Raw genomic sequence first — 16,752 nt, 5'->3', positions numbered from 1 at the left:
AGTTCCGAAAATAGGGTGCAGGAAATATTGGGTGGGCTAGTCTCTTCGTTTCTCTGCTTCTCGCTTACCTACTTCAAAAACAAACTCCTCGAGGGAAAGGGAAGAGGGGCAGAACGAAGGTGGGGAAGTCGACCACTTGATTTCAGTATTCTAAGAGTCTTAAACTTGGGAACGAGCTGGAGGTCAGAAGGTATCTATCTTATCTAGTTCAGGGCGAGGGTGAGGGATGGGGGAAGGGAGGAGGAATTTGGTCTAGGAGTGGAAAGCGAAGAGAGAGGTGTGGCGGGGCGGGGCGAAACGGGAGGCAGGGCTCTCAGAGCTGGGAACCCTAAAATGAGATAGAAAGAAACCTTGAGGTCTCGAAGAGATCCAAAGGCCGTCCCCACTGGCTCAAATCTTCAGAGAAGTCTGCTAGGCAGTCCCGCAGACTTGGAAGTCTTTCTATGAAGGTGAAACTAAGACAAACCAGTCGAGTCTTGGGGGAAAAAATAATAATCTAGAGGGCCATCTTCCTCCATAGCCAGGTAAGGAAGCGACTCGGGGAGAAGCCCTTGACCTTCCCTGGGGTTAGATACCTATTTGGCTGCACCTATGTCCACCTACCATTCTGCCTCGGGGTCTTACGGACTCCAACCTTCTTCCCCCAAACTCCCACATCCATCCCCATTGCCCACTTTCCCCATTGTTCCTTCGGGTCAGCTTTTTCTTGGGAGAGGGGCTTTGCATCCACCTTCCTGAACCATCTCAGCTTGCCTTGAGGAACGATTTCTCCGTGACTGGGAGTCAGAGCACAGGGTGTCCCTTGGGTAAGAGAACTTTCCCCCCTTTCTCCACGTGAGTTTGAGAATGAGGGTCAGCAGAGGCAGCGATTTAGAGAAAAGGTAATTAGAGACCGTGGTAAGTGGAAAGCACTCCCACCTCCCGAAAAGTAATATTATAAAGAGTTAGTATTGAAAGTTCTACTCGGAATTGTTGAAAAACATAAACGTGAGCACGAATAGGCCTGTTTGAGATAAACTGGACTACCATTCTGCGCTGTTTCTTTAGCCATTTCTCCCCTGGAATAAGTGAAGAGATGTCTTTGTTTTGTGCTCCGCTACTTTAAAGCCAGAGTCGTGTCTTTAAGAGAATCAGTCCTCTCTCAAACTCAGAAGAAACTCATTTCTTGGGCGTTCGGGCAACATCCCCTCTCCGGAGTCTGGGACCCACCTACCCTAAGAAACCTCGTTCTTCTCAATCTTGTTTTTTCTAAAGCGCTGGTGAATTGGGAGGAGCTGCTGCAGTTTGCCGAGTGTATGCCATGCAAGAAAACAAATTAAAGGGAAATCATAGGTCCAGAGAAAACAATCCCATCCATTTTTCTCAGGGCACTGACTTGTAATTCCTCCCCCCTCTTTAAACAGGTGGGTCTCTTCAGAGTATAGTGTGGTTCACCCAGTGGGCAGCCAGTACGCGTTTGTTGATGTTGGTTTTGTGTCACGATTTCTTCTTTAGTGAATCAGAGAATCTGACAGTACATAAAGAGTCTGATTCGTTCCTCCAAAGACATAAAGGGAACTGTGATCGGCAAGCATAACCCCCAATATTCATACACAAAATTAATTTTCTCAACAAATACACTGTATTCTTTGTAAGAAAGATGATTCATTGGGGGCTAGGATGGCCTGTCTGCTTTATGCCCAGCTGGGGAAATCTTTGCCTCTGATGTCACAGTACTCAAGAAAGCAAAAGGAAAATGTGCCGTTTACCCCCTCTCCACTGAACTTAGTGGAAATCTCTCTCTTAGAGGGCAAAGAGATTGGACTGCCGTGGCACTTTAAAGAGGGGGAAAAATACTTACTTTCTGCAGCTGTTACTTTGGAATTTGTGTCTACCTATGTCAAAACGTGGTTAGTGGGTGTGTGTTAAATGGATGTACTTACTTTTCATTTCAAGTTCATGGCTGAAGAAGAAACAAATTAAATGACCTTTTACAAAGCACAAATGTCAAAGCTTTGAAATCTAGCAGATTAATGCCATTGACTACTAGGTTTTTTTCTTAGGTATTTTTTAAACCAAATGCATCTTTAAGCAACAGAAATCTAGTCTGTGTGCTGGTTTTGCCCTTGGGGAAAGACATGAGTCAAATATTGCAAAATGTTTAACAAAAAGGAAATAATTGACCTTAAGGTGATTTCCTTTGGAAAAGAGTTGGAAATAATCATCTCAGAGATGACCATCAGTTTTACAATTCCATATTCTTGTGGGGAAGAATGTTACATGATAAGGCAACATGATAGAATAAAAGGGTGTGGGCTTGGAGTGGGCAGACCTGAATTCAAATCTTGCTACTTGCTTAAATAACCATGAGGAAGTCACAACTTTTCTGGGCCTCAGTTTTCTTATCTTTAAAAGGAACTATTTCAATGGGGTTTGAATGTGTGACTTTTTAATTTCTCTTTGAACTTGAAAGCTATGATTCAAATTGGAAGTTGAACCAAATGAATATTTTAACTCAGCTTTTCCTGTTGTGTTGTAAATATTGGGAGGGAAGCATCATATTAAAAACAGCTCAAAGTGTGAGATATTGTCTTAATCATAAGTAAAACTGAGGTATTTTGGTATCCTTTTAATATGCTACAAAGAAATTTACTTATATGATAAAGCTTCCAGATATATTAGATGTTTCTGGTTTTTCTCTCTTTGAATTGATAGTTGATAATATAAATCTTGAAGCCATGTGCACATTTCTTTGCTATTTGGAGGAAGAGGAATGTAAGAGAAGTTATATGGGGTGAATATTATATCAGAAGGTCTTCATAGAAGAAAGGTTTGGTGGTGTCTTTGATTTTGGGTTATTACAGCTAACTACATTTTCATTTACAATTTTCAGATGATTTTGCTTATCTATATTTTGCTTTATATTTTTAGAATGAACTTTAAAGCATATGTTATTTTTAAAGATTTGTTGCTATATGATCTTGATGAATATTAAATTACTATTGATAAACAAAGTCAAAACAGGAAAAGCTTTTGATACTGGAACACCAAATTAGAATAGTTACACTTTATTTTTTAATGTAAGGAGTACATTTATATTTATCATCTTTTCCCTTTAATAGGTGCTTTACAGCTTGGTTCTCCATTATCTCCCTTTTCTATTCCATCATGTTTAATGTCACATAATATATGATATCTACAAGTGGTTCTTGCCTGTTAAATAATTTTCTTTCTTTCTTTCTTTGTTTTATATTGATGACCCACACAGAGAGAAGCTGAGAAACTTCATAATATTTCTTCATTCCCAAATCTGTGCATATTAAAGCTAGATCCCCAGTGGGACAGATGTCTTCAGTAGTGACCCCAGCTAAAGAATCTAATGCCATGGGCCCCAAAGAAATGGAGCTCATTCTTGTTAAAGAACAAAATGGAATGCAATTCACCAATTCAACTCTCATTAACCCAACCCAAACCAGCATTGAAACAGAAGAAAGAGAAACCTGGAGCAAAAAGATTGACTTTCTCCTTTCTGTGATTGGCTTTGCTGTAGACCTAGCTAATGTTTGGAGATTTCCTTATCTCTGCTACAAAAATGGAGGCGGTAAGGCCCACCACAATACTTCTGTGCATTTCTAATAGCTGTAATTTGGGTATTTAATAGATAAGAGTAAATAGATACATAGCTATCCACAAGTTTTACATGGTTAGTTGATAAAAATGATATTTAAATGGTATAATGGAAAGACCACTGAACTATATATCAAAAGACTTGGGTTCAAGTTTTGGATCTCTCACTAATTGGCTTTGCAACTTTGACCAAGGCATTTGACTTTTAGAAGTCTTGGTATTCTCACCAATAAAATGGCTGGAGAGAATCTGATGATTTCTAAGCCTTTTTCCAAGTTGAGTTCTCTGTAATTCTATGATACTTCTGACCCAGTATCAATATGGCATATTTAAGGCTATTTTTATACATCAAAGTGTTAAGATACTTCCAGTTATAGGAAAAAGGATGGATTTGTGATGATCAATCTATAGTTTTAAAATCTTAGAATGTTAGTAATTAAAAAGAGCCTTACAGATCAAGTTGAAACCCAGAAACAGGAAAGTTTTTCAAGTAGCTAATAGCAGAGACAAGCCTATTTTGATAAAAATTATTCTCCAAATCATATAAAGTTAGAATAAATGTATAGTTCATTATATAAGGTCCTCAATGTATTATAAAATATGTGTGCAAACAAAAAGTCAACATTCTTTAAGTATCTACTATGTATCAGATATTGATTGTTCTAAGTACTTAGAAACATATACAAAAAAAAAAAAAAATGAAACAATCTCCACTCTTAAGGAATTAATACTTTATCAGGGAAGACAAAATATATAATTAAAGTATTTGCAGAAGAAACATGTGCAAAATAAATACAAAATTAATATTATGTAACTATATTCAAGAGAGCTAAGGAAGGGGTCCACTAGCATTTGGATGGACTGGGAATGTCATGAGTCATGTCTTGAAGAAAAAGAGGAATCCTATGAGATAGAGGGTAAGGAAGAAGCACATTTTAGGCATGGAGATTGGCCAGTACAAATGGATGGAACAGAGAGGGAATAGAGTGCCAATGAAGAACAGAGGGAAGGCCAGTTTGCCTAAATTGTAGAATACAGGGAGAGAAATGATATAGAAGAATAGAAAGAAAAATTATGCCCATGTTGTGAAGGACTTTAAAAACCAGAGGTGTTTATAGTTTATTCTATAGGGAGTCTTTGGAGCTTTTTGAATGAGGCTGTGATTTGCTCTGATCTTTAGTAAAGAAAAAATAACTGACAGCTATGTGCAGGATGGATTAGAGTAGTAGGAAAACTGAGGCATCAGAATCAATTAGAAAGTCAGTTATCCAGGTAAGAGGTTTTGAAGGCCTGAATTCTAAAGTGATGGCTTTGTAAGTAGAGAGGAGTTCAATTCTAGAAATGTTATGGAGATTATAACCATAAGATTGATTGATGATGGGATTGAATAATTGCTTACAAAAAGATCCATTAAACCTATAAAGTATATGAATGAAAAAAAATAGTACTTTACTATATTAAGCAGCTAGGTAGCCCCATGGATAGAGTGCTGGGCTCAGTCAGGAATATCTGAGTTCTAAGCCAGCCTCAGATACTTAAGTGAGTCTGGGCAAGTAACTTGACCCTGTTTGCTTCAATTCCCTCATCTGTAAATGAGATGGAGAAGGAAATGAAACTACTCCAGTAGATTCCCCAGATGGAGTTACAGAGATTTGGACACAACTGAACAATGATAACAACTCTACTGTATCATTATCATCATCATCATTCGTTTAAATTTAAAAGTGGTTTAAGATTTGCAAAGCACTTTAAAAATACTCTTTCATTTGTTAATTATTATCTCACCACAATTCTGGAAGGAAGATATGATTATTTTCTTCATTTGACAGATGAGGAAACGGAGTCAGATAATGGTTAAGTGACTTGTGTAGGTTGACATAGCGTGGTAAGTGTCTAAGGCCAAATTCACTCTCAGATATCCCAGAACTTTAGTCATTGTGCCATCTATTCATCTGCCATTCAACTTCAAACTAATGTGAAGCTACCAAAAAATCTTCATTAAACATTTAGGTAATAATAATTGTATTGCCTATTTAGAATCAGTGAGGAGACACAGTGCAATGGAAAAGGCACTGAATTTTTCCAATCCTGACTCCATTGTTTATTATCGATATGTCCTTGTATGGTTCATTTAATTGCCACATCCTTTCCATTATACCATAACTATAATCCCTCCTCTGATGCTGACAATATCTTGGTACAGGCCCCCCTCATTTCACATTTGGACTATTGCAGTAACTTACTGCTTCATCTCCATGCTTCAACTCCCTTCTCTCTTCAGTCCATCCTCTACCTAAATGTCAAATTGATTTGATCAGATCCAGCCCATGTCACACTCCTGTTCAATAAATTCCTGTGATTCCCTGTTACCTCTAGAATCAAATACAAAATTTCTTTTGTTTTTGCAGTCCTCCATAAATGGCCCCTTCCTACTTTTCTAGTCTTTATTTACCTTATTCCTCTTCATGAGTTCTTCTATCCATTCCCACTGGACTCCTTGCTGTTCTATGCACAAGAAATTTCATCTCCCAGTTGCTCCTCTTTCCTGGTCTCCTGAAGTCTAAAAACTCACTTACAAAAAGCCCTTTTAAATATTTCTTAAAGCTAGTGCCTTCCCTCTGGGACTATCTATCTATTAATCTATCTATCTATCTATTCATCTCTTTACCTATCTTTTCATTTATCTATCTATCTATCTACTTACTACCTACCTACCTATCTACATATCTACTTACCTACCCACCTACTTATCTATCTACCTATTTGCCTGGTTGGTTGTTGTCCGTTTTTGAAGAAGACCAAAATGATATCATGATGTTACAGTCAAGTTAGTGTGTACAACTGATTGATTGGATCAATCTACTTATCTATCAACCTATCTATCCATTCATCTATTCATCCATCTGTCTACTCATTTATCTACTTATCTATCCATCCATCTATTCATCCATCCATCTGTCTACCCATTTATCTACTTATCTATCTATTCATCTATTTATCTATATATCCATCCATCCATCCAGGTTTCTATCTAGCTATCCACACATAAACATATATGTGTATGTATATGCAACATTCACACACATACTTATATATTTGTATATATGGGTATGTGGGTGTGATTATACACAACTTGTTTGTATATAGCTGTTTGAATAATATCTCCTTCATCAAACTGTTAGCATCTTAGGGGAATGTACTGTCCTTTGCCTTTGTATCTCTAATGCTTAGTACATGTGCCTGGCACACTGTAGGTATTTAATAAATGCTTCTGACTTAACTTCTTTGCCCATAATTTCCTTATACATAAGCTGAGTGAGAGTTAAATTAGTAGATCTAAAATTTTGAGTTTAGAAACTGGGATCCCCTGACTTCCAGGACAAGGCTGTTTTTAAAAAAGATTATTATGACAGATAATACCAATATGGGTGCAGTTTGGCGGACTAATGTAATCTATGATTCATAGGGATTGGACATAATCAAGTTCAATTAATTGTTGAAAATCTAAAGGGTGCTCACATTTGGTAATGATGGTCTACCAACAGAGATGTCAAACTTAAGGCCTTTGAAAATCACACCCACAAAACTCTCAAATGCTGCCTGCCCAAATCAGATTAACAAGTAATTTATAACAAAATAAAAATTCAACATAAATAATGTTAATCTGTAGTTTTCTAAGTCAATATGTAGTCCTTGGGGATCCCTTGGGGGATTTATATTTGAGTTTGAAATCACTAGTTTATAGCACATACCCTGTGCTCCAGACACATATGGCTATCAACAATCTACTATTCCCAAAAAGCAGCAATATTACCAAGATTTCTACCAGTCCCAGGAAGTCTCAGCCCTGGCATATCTTTCCAGTTCACTGATTTCATAAAAATTTTCAATAATTCAAATCTCCCTTTAGTTCATATGCTTATATGTATTATGGGGAGACCACCTTTAATAATCCTCGGATAATCTCTTTAGCAACCTCACTCAATGCCATTTAGCATGGCATAAAGGAAAGAGTGATGACCTTAGAATCAATGGCTTTGATGCTATTTAACACTGTTTCTGACATTAACCAACTGATTATAAGCAAATCTCATAACCTCTCTAACTCTGAATTTCACTACTTGTACAACATGGGCAAGAATTCTGTATTACCTACTTCACTGGATTGTTATGAGGTATATGCATTTGGTAAACCTGAAGGCACTAAAAAAATTGAGCTTATTGCTTCAATGACAGGAATCCCAGCATATCACTCACCTTGCTGATCACATGTTATCCTTCCTTTTGCAGGAGCTTTCCTGGTCCCATACTTGTTTTTTATGGTGATTGCTGGGATGCCACTTTTCTACATGGAATTAGCATTAGGACAATTCAATAGGGAAGGAGCTGCTGGAGTCTGGAAAATCTGTCCAATATTAAAAGGTAAAGTTGCAATTTGGGGAATGGGATGAAGATCTTATTTCAATACATAGGAAGGAGGAAGGGGAAGGAAGGAAGGAAGGAAGGAAAAGAGAGAGGAAAAGAAGAATAAAGGGAAGAAAAAAGGAAGGAAGGAAGGATGGATCAATAAAGGAGAGAAGAGAAGAGGAAATGAAGGAAAAAAGAAATGAAGTAACAAAGGAAAGAAGGAAATATGGAGGAAAAGAAGGGTTAAGAAAAGGAAAAAAAGTAGGAGGGAGGGAGGAAGAGAAGAAGACTATATTAAGTACTTACATTGCAAGTACAGTACAGTAGTAGGTGTTGATACAAATACAAGCAAAAAGAAAGACAGGCCCTGCCCTCATAGAGGTTAAAACATACTGAAGGAAAACAAGAACCAAAATGGAACTGAGAAAAGGGGAAGGGGAATAAGTTGAAAGCACTGAATATGGAGGCATGGTTTAAAATTTCAGAAATCTACAACAGAATTAGAAGGAGAATGAAGTCTGACTTGGGCTGTTCCACAAAATGGAGGCCTCAGGACAAATTCAGTGATGGGAGAAGAGGGGAAAACTTACAAAGAAATGTCCTAGGTTCAGAAAGCTATAAGGGTGATTGGGTGCTGCAGGTCAAGGAAAACTGAGGTGTTGGGGGAAGTTCCAGGATGAGGTGACAGCAAAACAACCACCTCCCTATCCATGGACATCATGTTTCTCTTCATAGAATCAAAAATCGCATTTGCTTTTAGGGCAGTCATATTATATTCTTGTAGTTCATTAAGACCTTCAATTATGTTAATGATCATTAACTGTCCAGCTCATTTAATATTTCTGAAATTTATTTTTGAATCCATACATTTTTCCTATTATATTTCATCTTTTTGAATTTGGTTCAATGTTCTAGCTGGTTTAAAAAAAATCCTTGGGTATCTTGACTTATCATTTAACATGAAAGTCATCCCTTCTAAGATTTTTGTCATTGACGGGATGATCATGTATTGCCAATATGTACATCTGGTTGGGCCAACTCACTTCTTCAGTGCTGAAAGCTCTGGTATCCCTGGTGATACTATTATACTGCTCTCTTCTGTTTTCTGTTGAGCACCACATCTTCACTCTGAGCTGAACAACTCTTATGGTTGGTGGGCTACTCTCTGCTACTATTTGCTAGTTTTCAGCTATTTAACCTCTTTGAAGCCATCTGCTATCCTCTGCTTTCATCTGCTACTGGTACTAATAATCCTCTCCCTGGTAAGAAAGAACTAAAGTTCTTTTTTCATATAACCTGGAATTATAAGCCACCACATCACAAAAGCCAAGATCAATGATGATACAGTCTTTTGACAAATTTTTCTTTTAAAAAACCAAACAAACTTATATTTTATTTTTAAAATCAGCAAAAATCTGTGCTCTTTCCCTTCCATCCCAACCTCATCTCTAATTAAGAGCAAAAGAAAAACAAAATCCCTATGCATGGATAAAACATATATAATCAAGCAAATTAAATTTCCACAATGGCCATGTAAAAAAAAAAAAAAAAAAACTTCATTCTGTATTCTAAGTTCCTATCAGGAGACAGCATGTTTCATCATTAGTAGTCTGAAATTATGGTTGCTGATTATACTAACAAAGAGTTCCTAATTCATTTTTAGTTGTTTTTCTTTATCATAGTGCTATCTCTCTATAAATAGTTCTCCTAGTTCTGTTTACTTCATTCTGCCTCAGTTCAAATGAAGCAGCTGTCTAGTGCAACAGATAGAACACTGGGCTAGAGTCAGGAAGATCTGTGTTCAAACACAGCCATAGACACTGACTAGCTGTGTGATCCTGGTCTAGTCACATTACTTCTGTCTGCCTTGGTTTTCTCGGTAATAAAATAGGAATTATAAGAGCACCTTCTTTCATGGAGTTATTATCAAGATCAAGTGACATAATATCTATGTATGACTTAGCATTGTACCTGGCATAAAGCACATGATTAATAAATTTTATTCTCTTTTTTTCCCTTTCCCCCAATAAGTCTTCTCAGGTTTCTCTGAAACTTTTTCTTTATTTCTTACAATAATATTTGATAATATTTATATGCCATAACTTATTCAGCCATCTACCAATTTATAGGGTAAGAATCCCATTATTTGCCACCTCAAAGAGTTATAAAGATTTCTGCACATCTTTGCATTTTTTGTGCCTAAGATTAATTTGTCTTGAACCACTCTCCCACTAATTCTTCCTTCTTTCCTTTACTCTCAATTTTGCTTTTGAATGAGATGTATTTTTGTACCCACCTGTGTGTGTATATATCATTCTGACTGCTTCAGAAAAGAGTGAGGTTCAAGTGTCAATTATTTCCCTTATCCCTTCTTCCTTGTTTGTAATACATATCTTTGTGTATTTCATTTTGTAAGATAATAAGATTCTCTATGATCTCTAAGATGCTATGGTTTAGAGGGGACACATCTCTTTATATTAGAATATAAGCAGATTATTCTCATTTAGTCCTTTATCAGGACTCATTTATTTGTCTTTTAATGCTTCTCTTAATTCCTATCTTTGAATTTCAAAGTTTCTACATAGATTTGGTCTTTTCATCAACAATTCTTGGAAGTCTCCTGCTTCATCAAAAGTTGATTTTTCCTCCCTCTACGGGTATATTAAGTTTTGCTTGATAAATGTTTCTTGACTGTGAGCCTACATCCTTTACCTTCTGGAATATTATATTCCAAGCTCTTTGACCCTTGCTAGTAATGGCTGTTAAATCCTCTGTGAATTTGACTCTTGATCTGGGGTACTTGAATTTTTAAATTTCTGATTGCTTGCAATGTTTTATTTTTTGTTTGTTTCTGTTTTTTGTTTTGTTTTGTTGTTTGTTTGTTTGTTTTTGACCTGAAAGCTTTGGATTTTGATTAAAGTGTTTCTGGACATTTTTATTTGGAGCTTTCTTTCAACAGGTGATTGGTAAGTTCTTTTTATTTCTACTTTGCCTTCTAATTCTAACATATATGGAAAGATTTTTGTTTTTAGTTTCTCAAAATATAATGTTTTTGTTTTAAGTTTCATCTTGATCATGGCATTTAAGTAGCGCAATGATTTTTTCATTTTTTCGCCTTCTCAATCTGTTTTCCAGGTTAGCTCTTTAGAGCTATCTTTTTTTATTTTTCCCAGTCATTTGACTTAGTTTTAATATTTCTCATTGTCTTATGAAACCATTATGTCCATTATAATTATTAGAGTGTGTATTGATTGGGCAATATTTTGAACTTCTTATGTCAAACTGTTAATTCTCTTTCCAATTCTTTCTTCCATAGCTTTAATATTTTTCTAATAGTTTTTTCTCTAAAACTCTTATTTCCTTGAAAAACATTTAAACTCCTTTAAAAAAACTATTATCTTCATTTCTTCCAGAAACTTTAGTTGAATTTGTGTTGAAGATTCATTTTTCTTTAAATCTCTGCTTGTTGATTTTCTGGAGTCATATTCTTCTTCTTGAGTTTATCTTGAACATGTGTCATCATGATAGGTTTCTTTATGGTGAGATAATTTTTTTCCGTTTGTTAATTCTTTCAGTCTATTTTATGACTTTGGACTTGATGTTTGGGCCAGACTGTGTACTTCTGAAGGGAAAGCATTGGTTAGTCTTTTTGATACTTTCTTGGAGTATTGATTGTTACATTATTCCAGAATTTCAGGCATATCTCAGTCTGGGGACTTGTAAGCTTTTAGTATTCCCAAAGTAGTCTTCTCCAGGATAAAGTGAGATTATTGTCTCCCATCCTTGTCTAAGCTCTGCAATTTCCTGACCAGAATTTGGTGTGAGCAGCAGTAAGATTGAGTGCTGCACTCAACCACTTTTAGTCAACTGGGAATCTCTATTGGTTCAGTGAGAGAAATGTAGGCTCCTCTTTGGTCTAGAAGACCTTCTTTCTGCAGTTTTCAGAAACACACTGCTACTGTTTTTTTACTCCTCCCAAGGGCACACAGTGTAGGACCTGATCTCATATTGGAGGGGAAAGAGAAACAAGATTATTTCCTCAACCTGACTGAGTGGATAGTGGGTGACAAAGCTGCCATTTGGCACCAGATCCTGCCAAGGAGCCCCAGTATGGGTCTTGAGGTACCCAGTATGATTCTTGGAACTTTTTGAACTAGTACAAAGCCTCCTTTTTATTGGAGTCCTTAATCTATAATGTGCTTGGTACCAGACCCCATCCCCAATATCTCCATATCTATCTGTCTGTGTCAAACTGGACTAGAAAAATGACTCACTGTGATTTCATGTTGAATTTCTCCAGCAGGGTTTGGCCAAGTACATTTTCTAAATCTTTTGAAGGGAATAAGGCACTTTGTGTTTTGATGCTCTAGCCAGTGGTTCTCAAACTTTTGTTTTCAGTATCTTTATCCTATTAAAAATTATTGAGGATTTCTCCAAAGCATTTTTTTTAATCTGGATTATATTTATAGACATTTACCATATTGGAAATAAAAACTATTTTTGAATTTGTAGACCCTCTAAAAGGGTTTCAGAGATCCCCAGGATTCTCTAGACTATACTTTGAGAACCACTGCTCTAGACCTTTTTAAATTCTTTCGACTCATAACCCCTTTTTGCCCAAGAAATTTTTACATAATCCTGGGTGTATAGATATATAAAATAGTTATGCAAATCAAACATTTACTGATAATAAATCATAATTTTGTGACCCCCACATTCAGTTACAAGATCTTATATGGGATTGGGAATCAACTTAAGAAACTGTTCTAGGCAACTCTCTAAAAGAACAAAAAGTTGCAGAGAAAGTGTCAATCTATAGTGGCAGAGAATATTTCCCTATTCAAGAGTTTTTCGTGCCTGTGATATATAACAGGTCTGTTCCCTCCTTGTTTCCCTTCTCCCCCTTAGCAACAAGGGCTGATACAACAAAGTCGGGGCCAAGCTGTGAACCAGGGTAGTGTCATAGAAGCTCCATATAAAAGGCCCAGTAGAACAGAAATGACAGGAAAACCCCAAAGAGAGAGAGAGAGACGGGAGATGAGAGGTCCCTAAACTGAAAACTGTTCTTAGGAGAGAATAAAACTCATAGGAAGCCCTACAGACCAAGCCTGGAACAGAAGAATATTGGCAAAGGACTTATTAGATCTCTCAACTATAATTCCTTTCCTATATACAGGCTATTGTATTTCATAAGGTTTTGCTTGTTTTAGTATTATAATTTGTATCTTTATAAACATAGGATCAAGGATTTAGTATTACTTTAAGATTCCTCTGTTTCTGGGGCTCTTTGGTCTCATGGGCTTCTTTGGCAGTTTGGTGAAATCAACAACCCTTTTAAATGTTTGAAATAAAGTACATAAAATAAAAAAAAAAAAAGAAACCAATTATATTGAGATCATTATTAACACTCTAAACCTCAGGAGATGAACCCCCTGATTTCTAGCTCAGTCTCCTCATTTCAGAGAAGACTCTTTTGGAGATCAGAGAGTTTGATTGTTTGCTCAAGATTACCTGGATACCAAGGGACAGAATTGGGGCAGAAACTCAGATCTTCTCATTCACCCTTCAGTTTTGCTCTTTCTATGGGACCATACCAGAAATCAAAGTCATGATTGTCAAAGATAGCATTTCATGGAATACCAAGATGCAGTCAGGAGAACAGAACCCTTTGTTTTCAAAGAGTGTCTCCTTCACTTTATCAAATGATTTAAGAAAAATAGTCACTCTTGAAAGTCACAGGGTATGCTTCCTGGGTTTTGCTTTGTTTTTTTAAAAACTTGAAACAAAAGTGTAATATTAGATTAGCAAGAGAATGAATAAAGAGATGGACAGTATGAACATTTTTCTTCCAAGCATGGATTCCAGATGCTTAACAGCCAGTTTGTTTTCATGGCTAGGCTTGTTTTCACTGTTAACTTTTATAACCATGTCATTGTCTAATAGTTTTAAATGAAAATTTGTCAAGAAAGCATTTTAAGACAAGTAAGAAAACTTGAAACAATCTGGACCTTGAGTTATGTATATTGTTAGCTACAAAAATAGCAGGAATGTTTATTGAGAAAACACTCAATTACATTACTTAGAATTATAAATTGTTAGAACTGGACAGGATCAGTTAATCTAACCTATTTATTGTTCAGTTAAGTGCAAAGAGACGACTGAAAAAATTTAAAATTAATTTGGTTGAAATGTTTGACATTCTCTTCTGAAATAGAACTAAAATGTTAGCAGTTTTAAAATTATTCTTTGTGACTTTGCATTTTTACAGCACTTTAAAAGATACAAAAATTTGTATCTCTATTGTTTAATGAACATTCAGAAAAAGTAATTAACCTTGGCACCATTTATTTTGAAAGGGATCATAGTTGCTTTCACTCTTTGATCCTTATGATTTAATGGACTATAAATAATCAAACAATCATCAAGGAATGGAATTGTAATATGTGTGTGTGTGTGTGTGTGTGTGTGTGTGTGTGTGTGTGTATAGGCTCTTATTTTAATGAACTTTTCTCTTGAAAGGCACCTACTTTTCATAAATAAAATTTAAAAAGTCACAATCATCAACCATGAGCCCCAATTTTTCACCAGACCCATCATCTCATTAGTGTTGAGAGTTTCTGGTGAGGATCTTTCTTTTCCACTACATATCATCACCTTCTTTGTAATTTAAAGTTTTAGAGAGCTTCCTATACACTGAGTGTTTATGATCTGCCTAGGGAGCACTGACTATGTAAGAGAGAAAATCGGAACCCAAATTCTTCTAACATCAAGACCAGCTCTGTATCCACTTTGCCATGCTTCCTGATGATTTGACAACTATATTAAAATTGGTATTGCCTCCAAAGCAGCTATTGTGTTGATTTATTTCTAAAATATTTCCAAAGCAAAAATATGACTTGAATTCTCTAAAATGTAGCATATCTGGGGACTGGGGTGGCATAAAGATTGCAAAATTGGGAATCCTAAAAATTCCTAACCTTTGTCCTAGATCTAACACACTAGAAATTCTAATCTGGACAAAATCTGGTCTTCACCCCACCTCTTAACCCCAGTTATAATTAGTAATTTGGCACCTGGAGCAATTCAGTTAGGGAGAGACAAAGCCCTGCCTTCTCATTTAATTAGTACCTATACTCAAATGACCCATAATGAGATACTTTTAAAAACTGAAAGATTCCCTGAGAAACATTTATCAAAATTATATTATTCAGCTATTAAAAATACCATAATAATTGAATTTGTAACAGCAACTCTAAGCATTTATAAAGAAATATCTAGGCTATTTCACAAGCAGATATCAATCAGTATGACTAGTCTTTGGGTAAAAAAAAAAAAAAAGCCAATGTCTACAACCTTAAAGTGAAATTAATTCAGGCAGCTGGATCGCAGCTTCCTTTTATAAAATAGGGAGATTGAATTGGTTGTTTTCTAAGATTTATTCCAGTCTTAAAAATATATGATTCTATGACACTAAGTATTTTAGAATAATTCTGACTAGTATGAAAGAAAAATTCTGGAAAGGATATGTTATAAAATATTTAAGAAAATTTTAGTTTCTCATGTGTTCAGGATAGCAATTCCTAGTTCCAAATAATATGTTGAGGTTCAGCACCAAATTTTGGGGTTCAAGTCATATGAAGAATTTACAATAGTCAATCTCTTTGGTAATAGGTAGGTTTATTTAGGAGAAGAGATTGCAAAATAGAGATATAATAGACACCAGAAATGGTAAATATGAAATAGAGTTGGGGGAGCATGTCAAAGACAAGTTCCTCAGTAGAACTCACAATTAACCAGGAGAAGAGGAACACCTCAGATGGAGTATGCCCTTAGCTGGCAGCCTAAATCCATAGAGCAGCTTAGCACCCTAAAAGAGTTACCTTTAAGAGGACAGACACCTTAAGGCATTGTGGGGAGATGAAAGGAAAGATACCAGAAGGCAGAGTGCTGTGGAAACCCTAAAAAGGATTCCACAAAAAATGGCATGGTCCATGAGCAGATATTTCTGTCTAGATTTCTGGCTGGATACATATTTAATTTCTGGTTGTTTAAAAAATCAGAGCTAAGTTTGAGATTCTAGAAATTCTTGAAACTTGGAGCTTGTTCACAAAAAAATAAGAGGACTAAATGGACATGGAGAGTTTAAAGTAAGTTTGCTTTGAACAATGAATAAATTTATATTTAAATCAAAATAGTAATGTAGTGAACAGCTGAATGGTGTAGTAGATAGAATGCCAGTCCTGAAGTCAGGAAGATTCATCTTCCTGAGTTCAAAGCTGGCCTTAGATATTAGCAGTATGACACTGGTTAAGTCACTTAGCCCTGTTTACCTCAATTTCTTCATCTGTAAAATGAGCTAGAGAAGGAAATGGCAAACTGCTCTAGTATCTTTTCCAAAAAAAAAAAAAAAAAACCCAAGTGGAGTCTTGAAGAATTACATGTATAACAATAATGTAGTGGTAGAATACATCTGAAATATTACATATATTAAGTAGAAAATTTTCATAGTCATTTAGATTTCTTGTAATAAGAAGAAATTGTAATAAATAAATAAATTTCTTATAAAAAGTTCCTCAGTGAAAAAGTAATACAATAGAGACTTCTCCCTTTTTTCTATGAGAAAAGAGAATATTTGCAAAACTATAAATGTTTTAGAGTAATGAAGATGCTTGCTGAGATAAGTAAGTTGTTAATAGACTCAAAAACTTGATCATTTCTTTCATTCCTTTTTCTTCATCT

At 35.7% G+C, this 16,752-nt stretch overlaps 1 protein-coding gene across 1 annotated transcript in view; it reads left to right on the top strand.

The window, feature by feature from the left end:
* The first annotated feature begins 3,281 nt into the window (after positions 1 to 3,281).
* The window catches only part of SLC6A3 (solute carrier family 6 member 3), an 83,490-nt gene continuing 70,019 nt past the window's right edge, over positions 3,282 to 16,752 (top strand). The window contains exons 1-2 of the mRNA XM_051969809.1: positions 3,282 to 3,580; positions 7,897 to 8,028. Coding sequence (XP_051825769.1) covers positions 3,325 to 3,580; positions 7,897 to 8,028 — 388 coding nt within the window. The 5' untranslated portion in view covers positions 3,282 to 3,324. The remainder of the gene's footprint in view (positions 3,581 to 7,896; positions 8,029 to 16,752) is intronic.

This window comes from Antechinus flavipes, chromosome 1, assembly GCF_016432865.1.
Source record: "Antechinus flavipes isolate AdamAnt ecotype Samford, QLD, Australia chromosome 1, AdamAnt_v2, whole genome shotgun sequence".
Lineage (NCBI taxonomy): Eukaryota > Metazoa > Chordata > Mammalia > Dasyuromorphia > Dasyuridae > Antechinus > Antechinus flavipes.
This window is presented reverse-complemented; position numbering and strand designations above follow the sequence as displayed.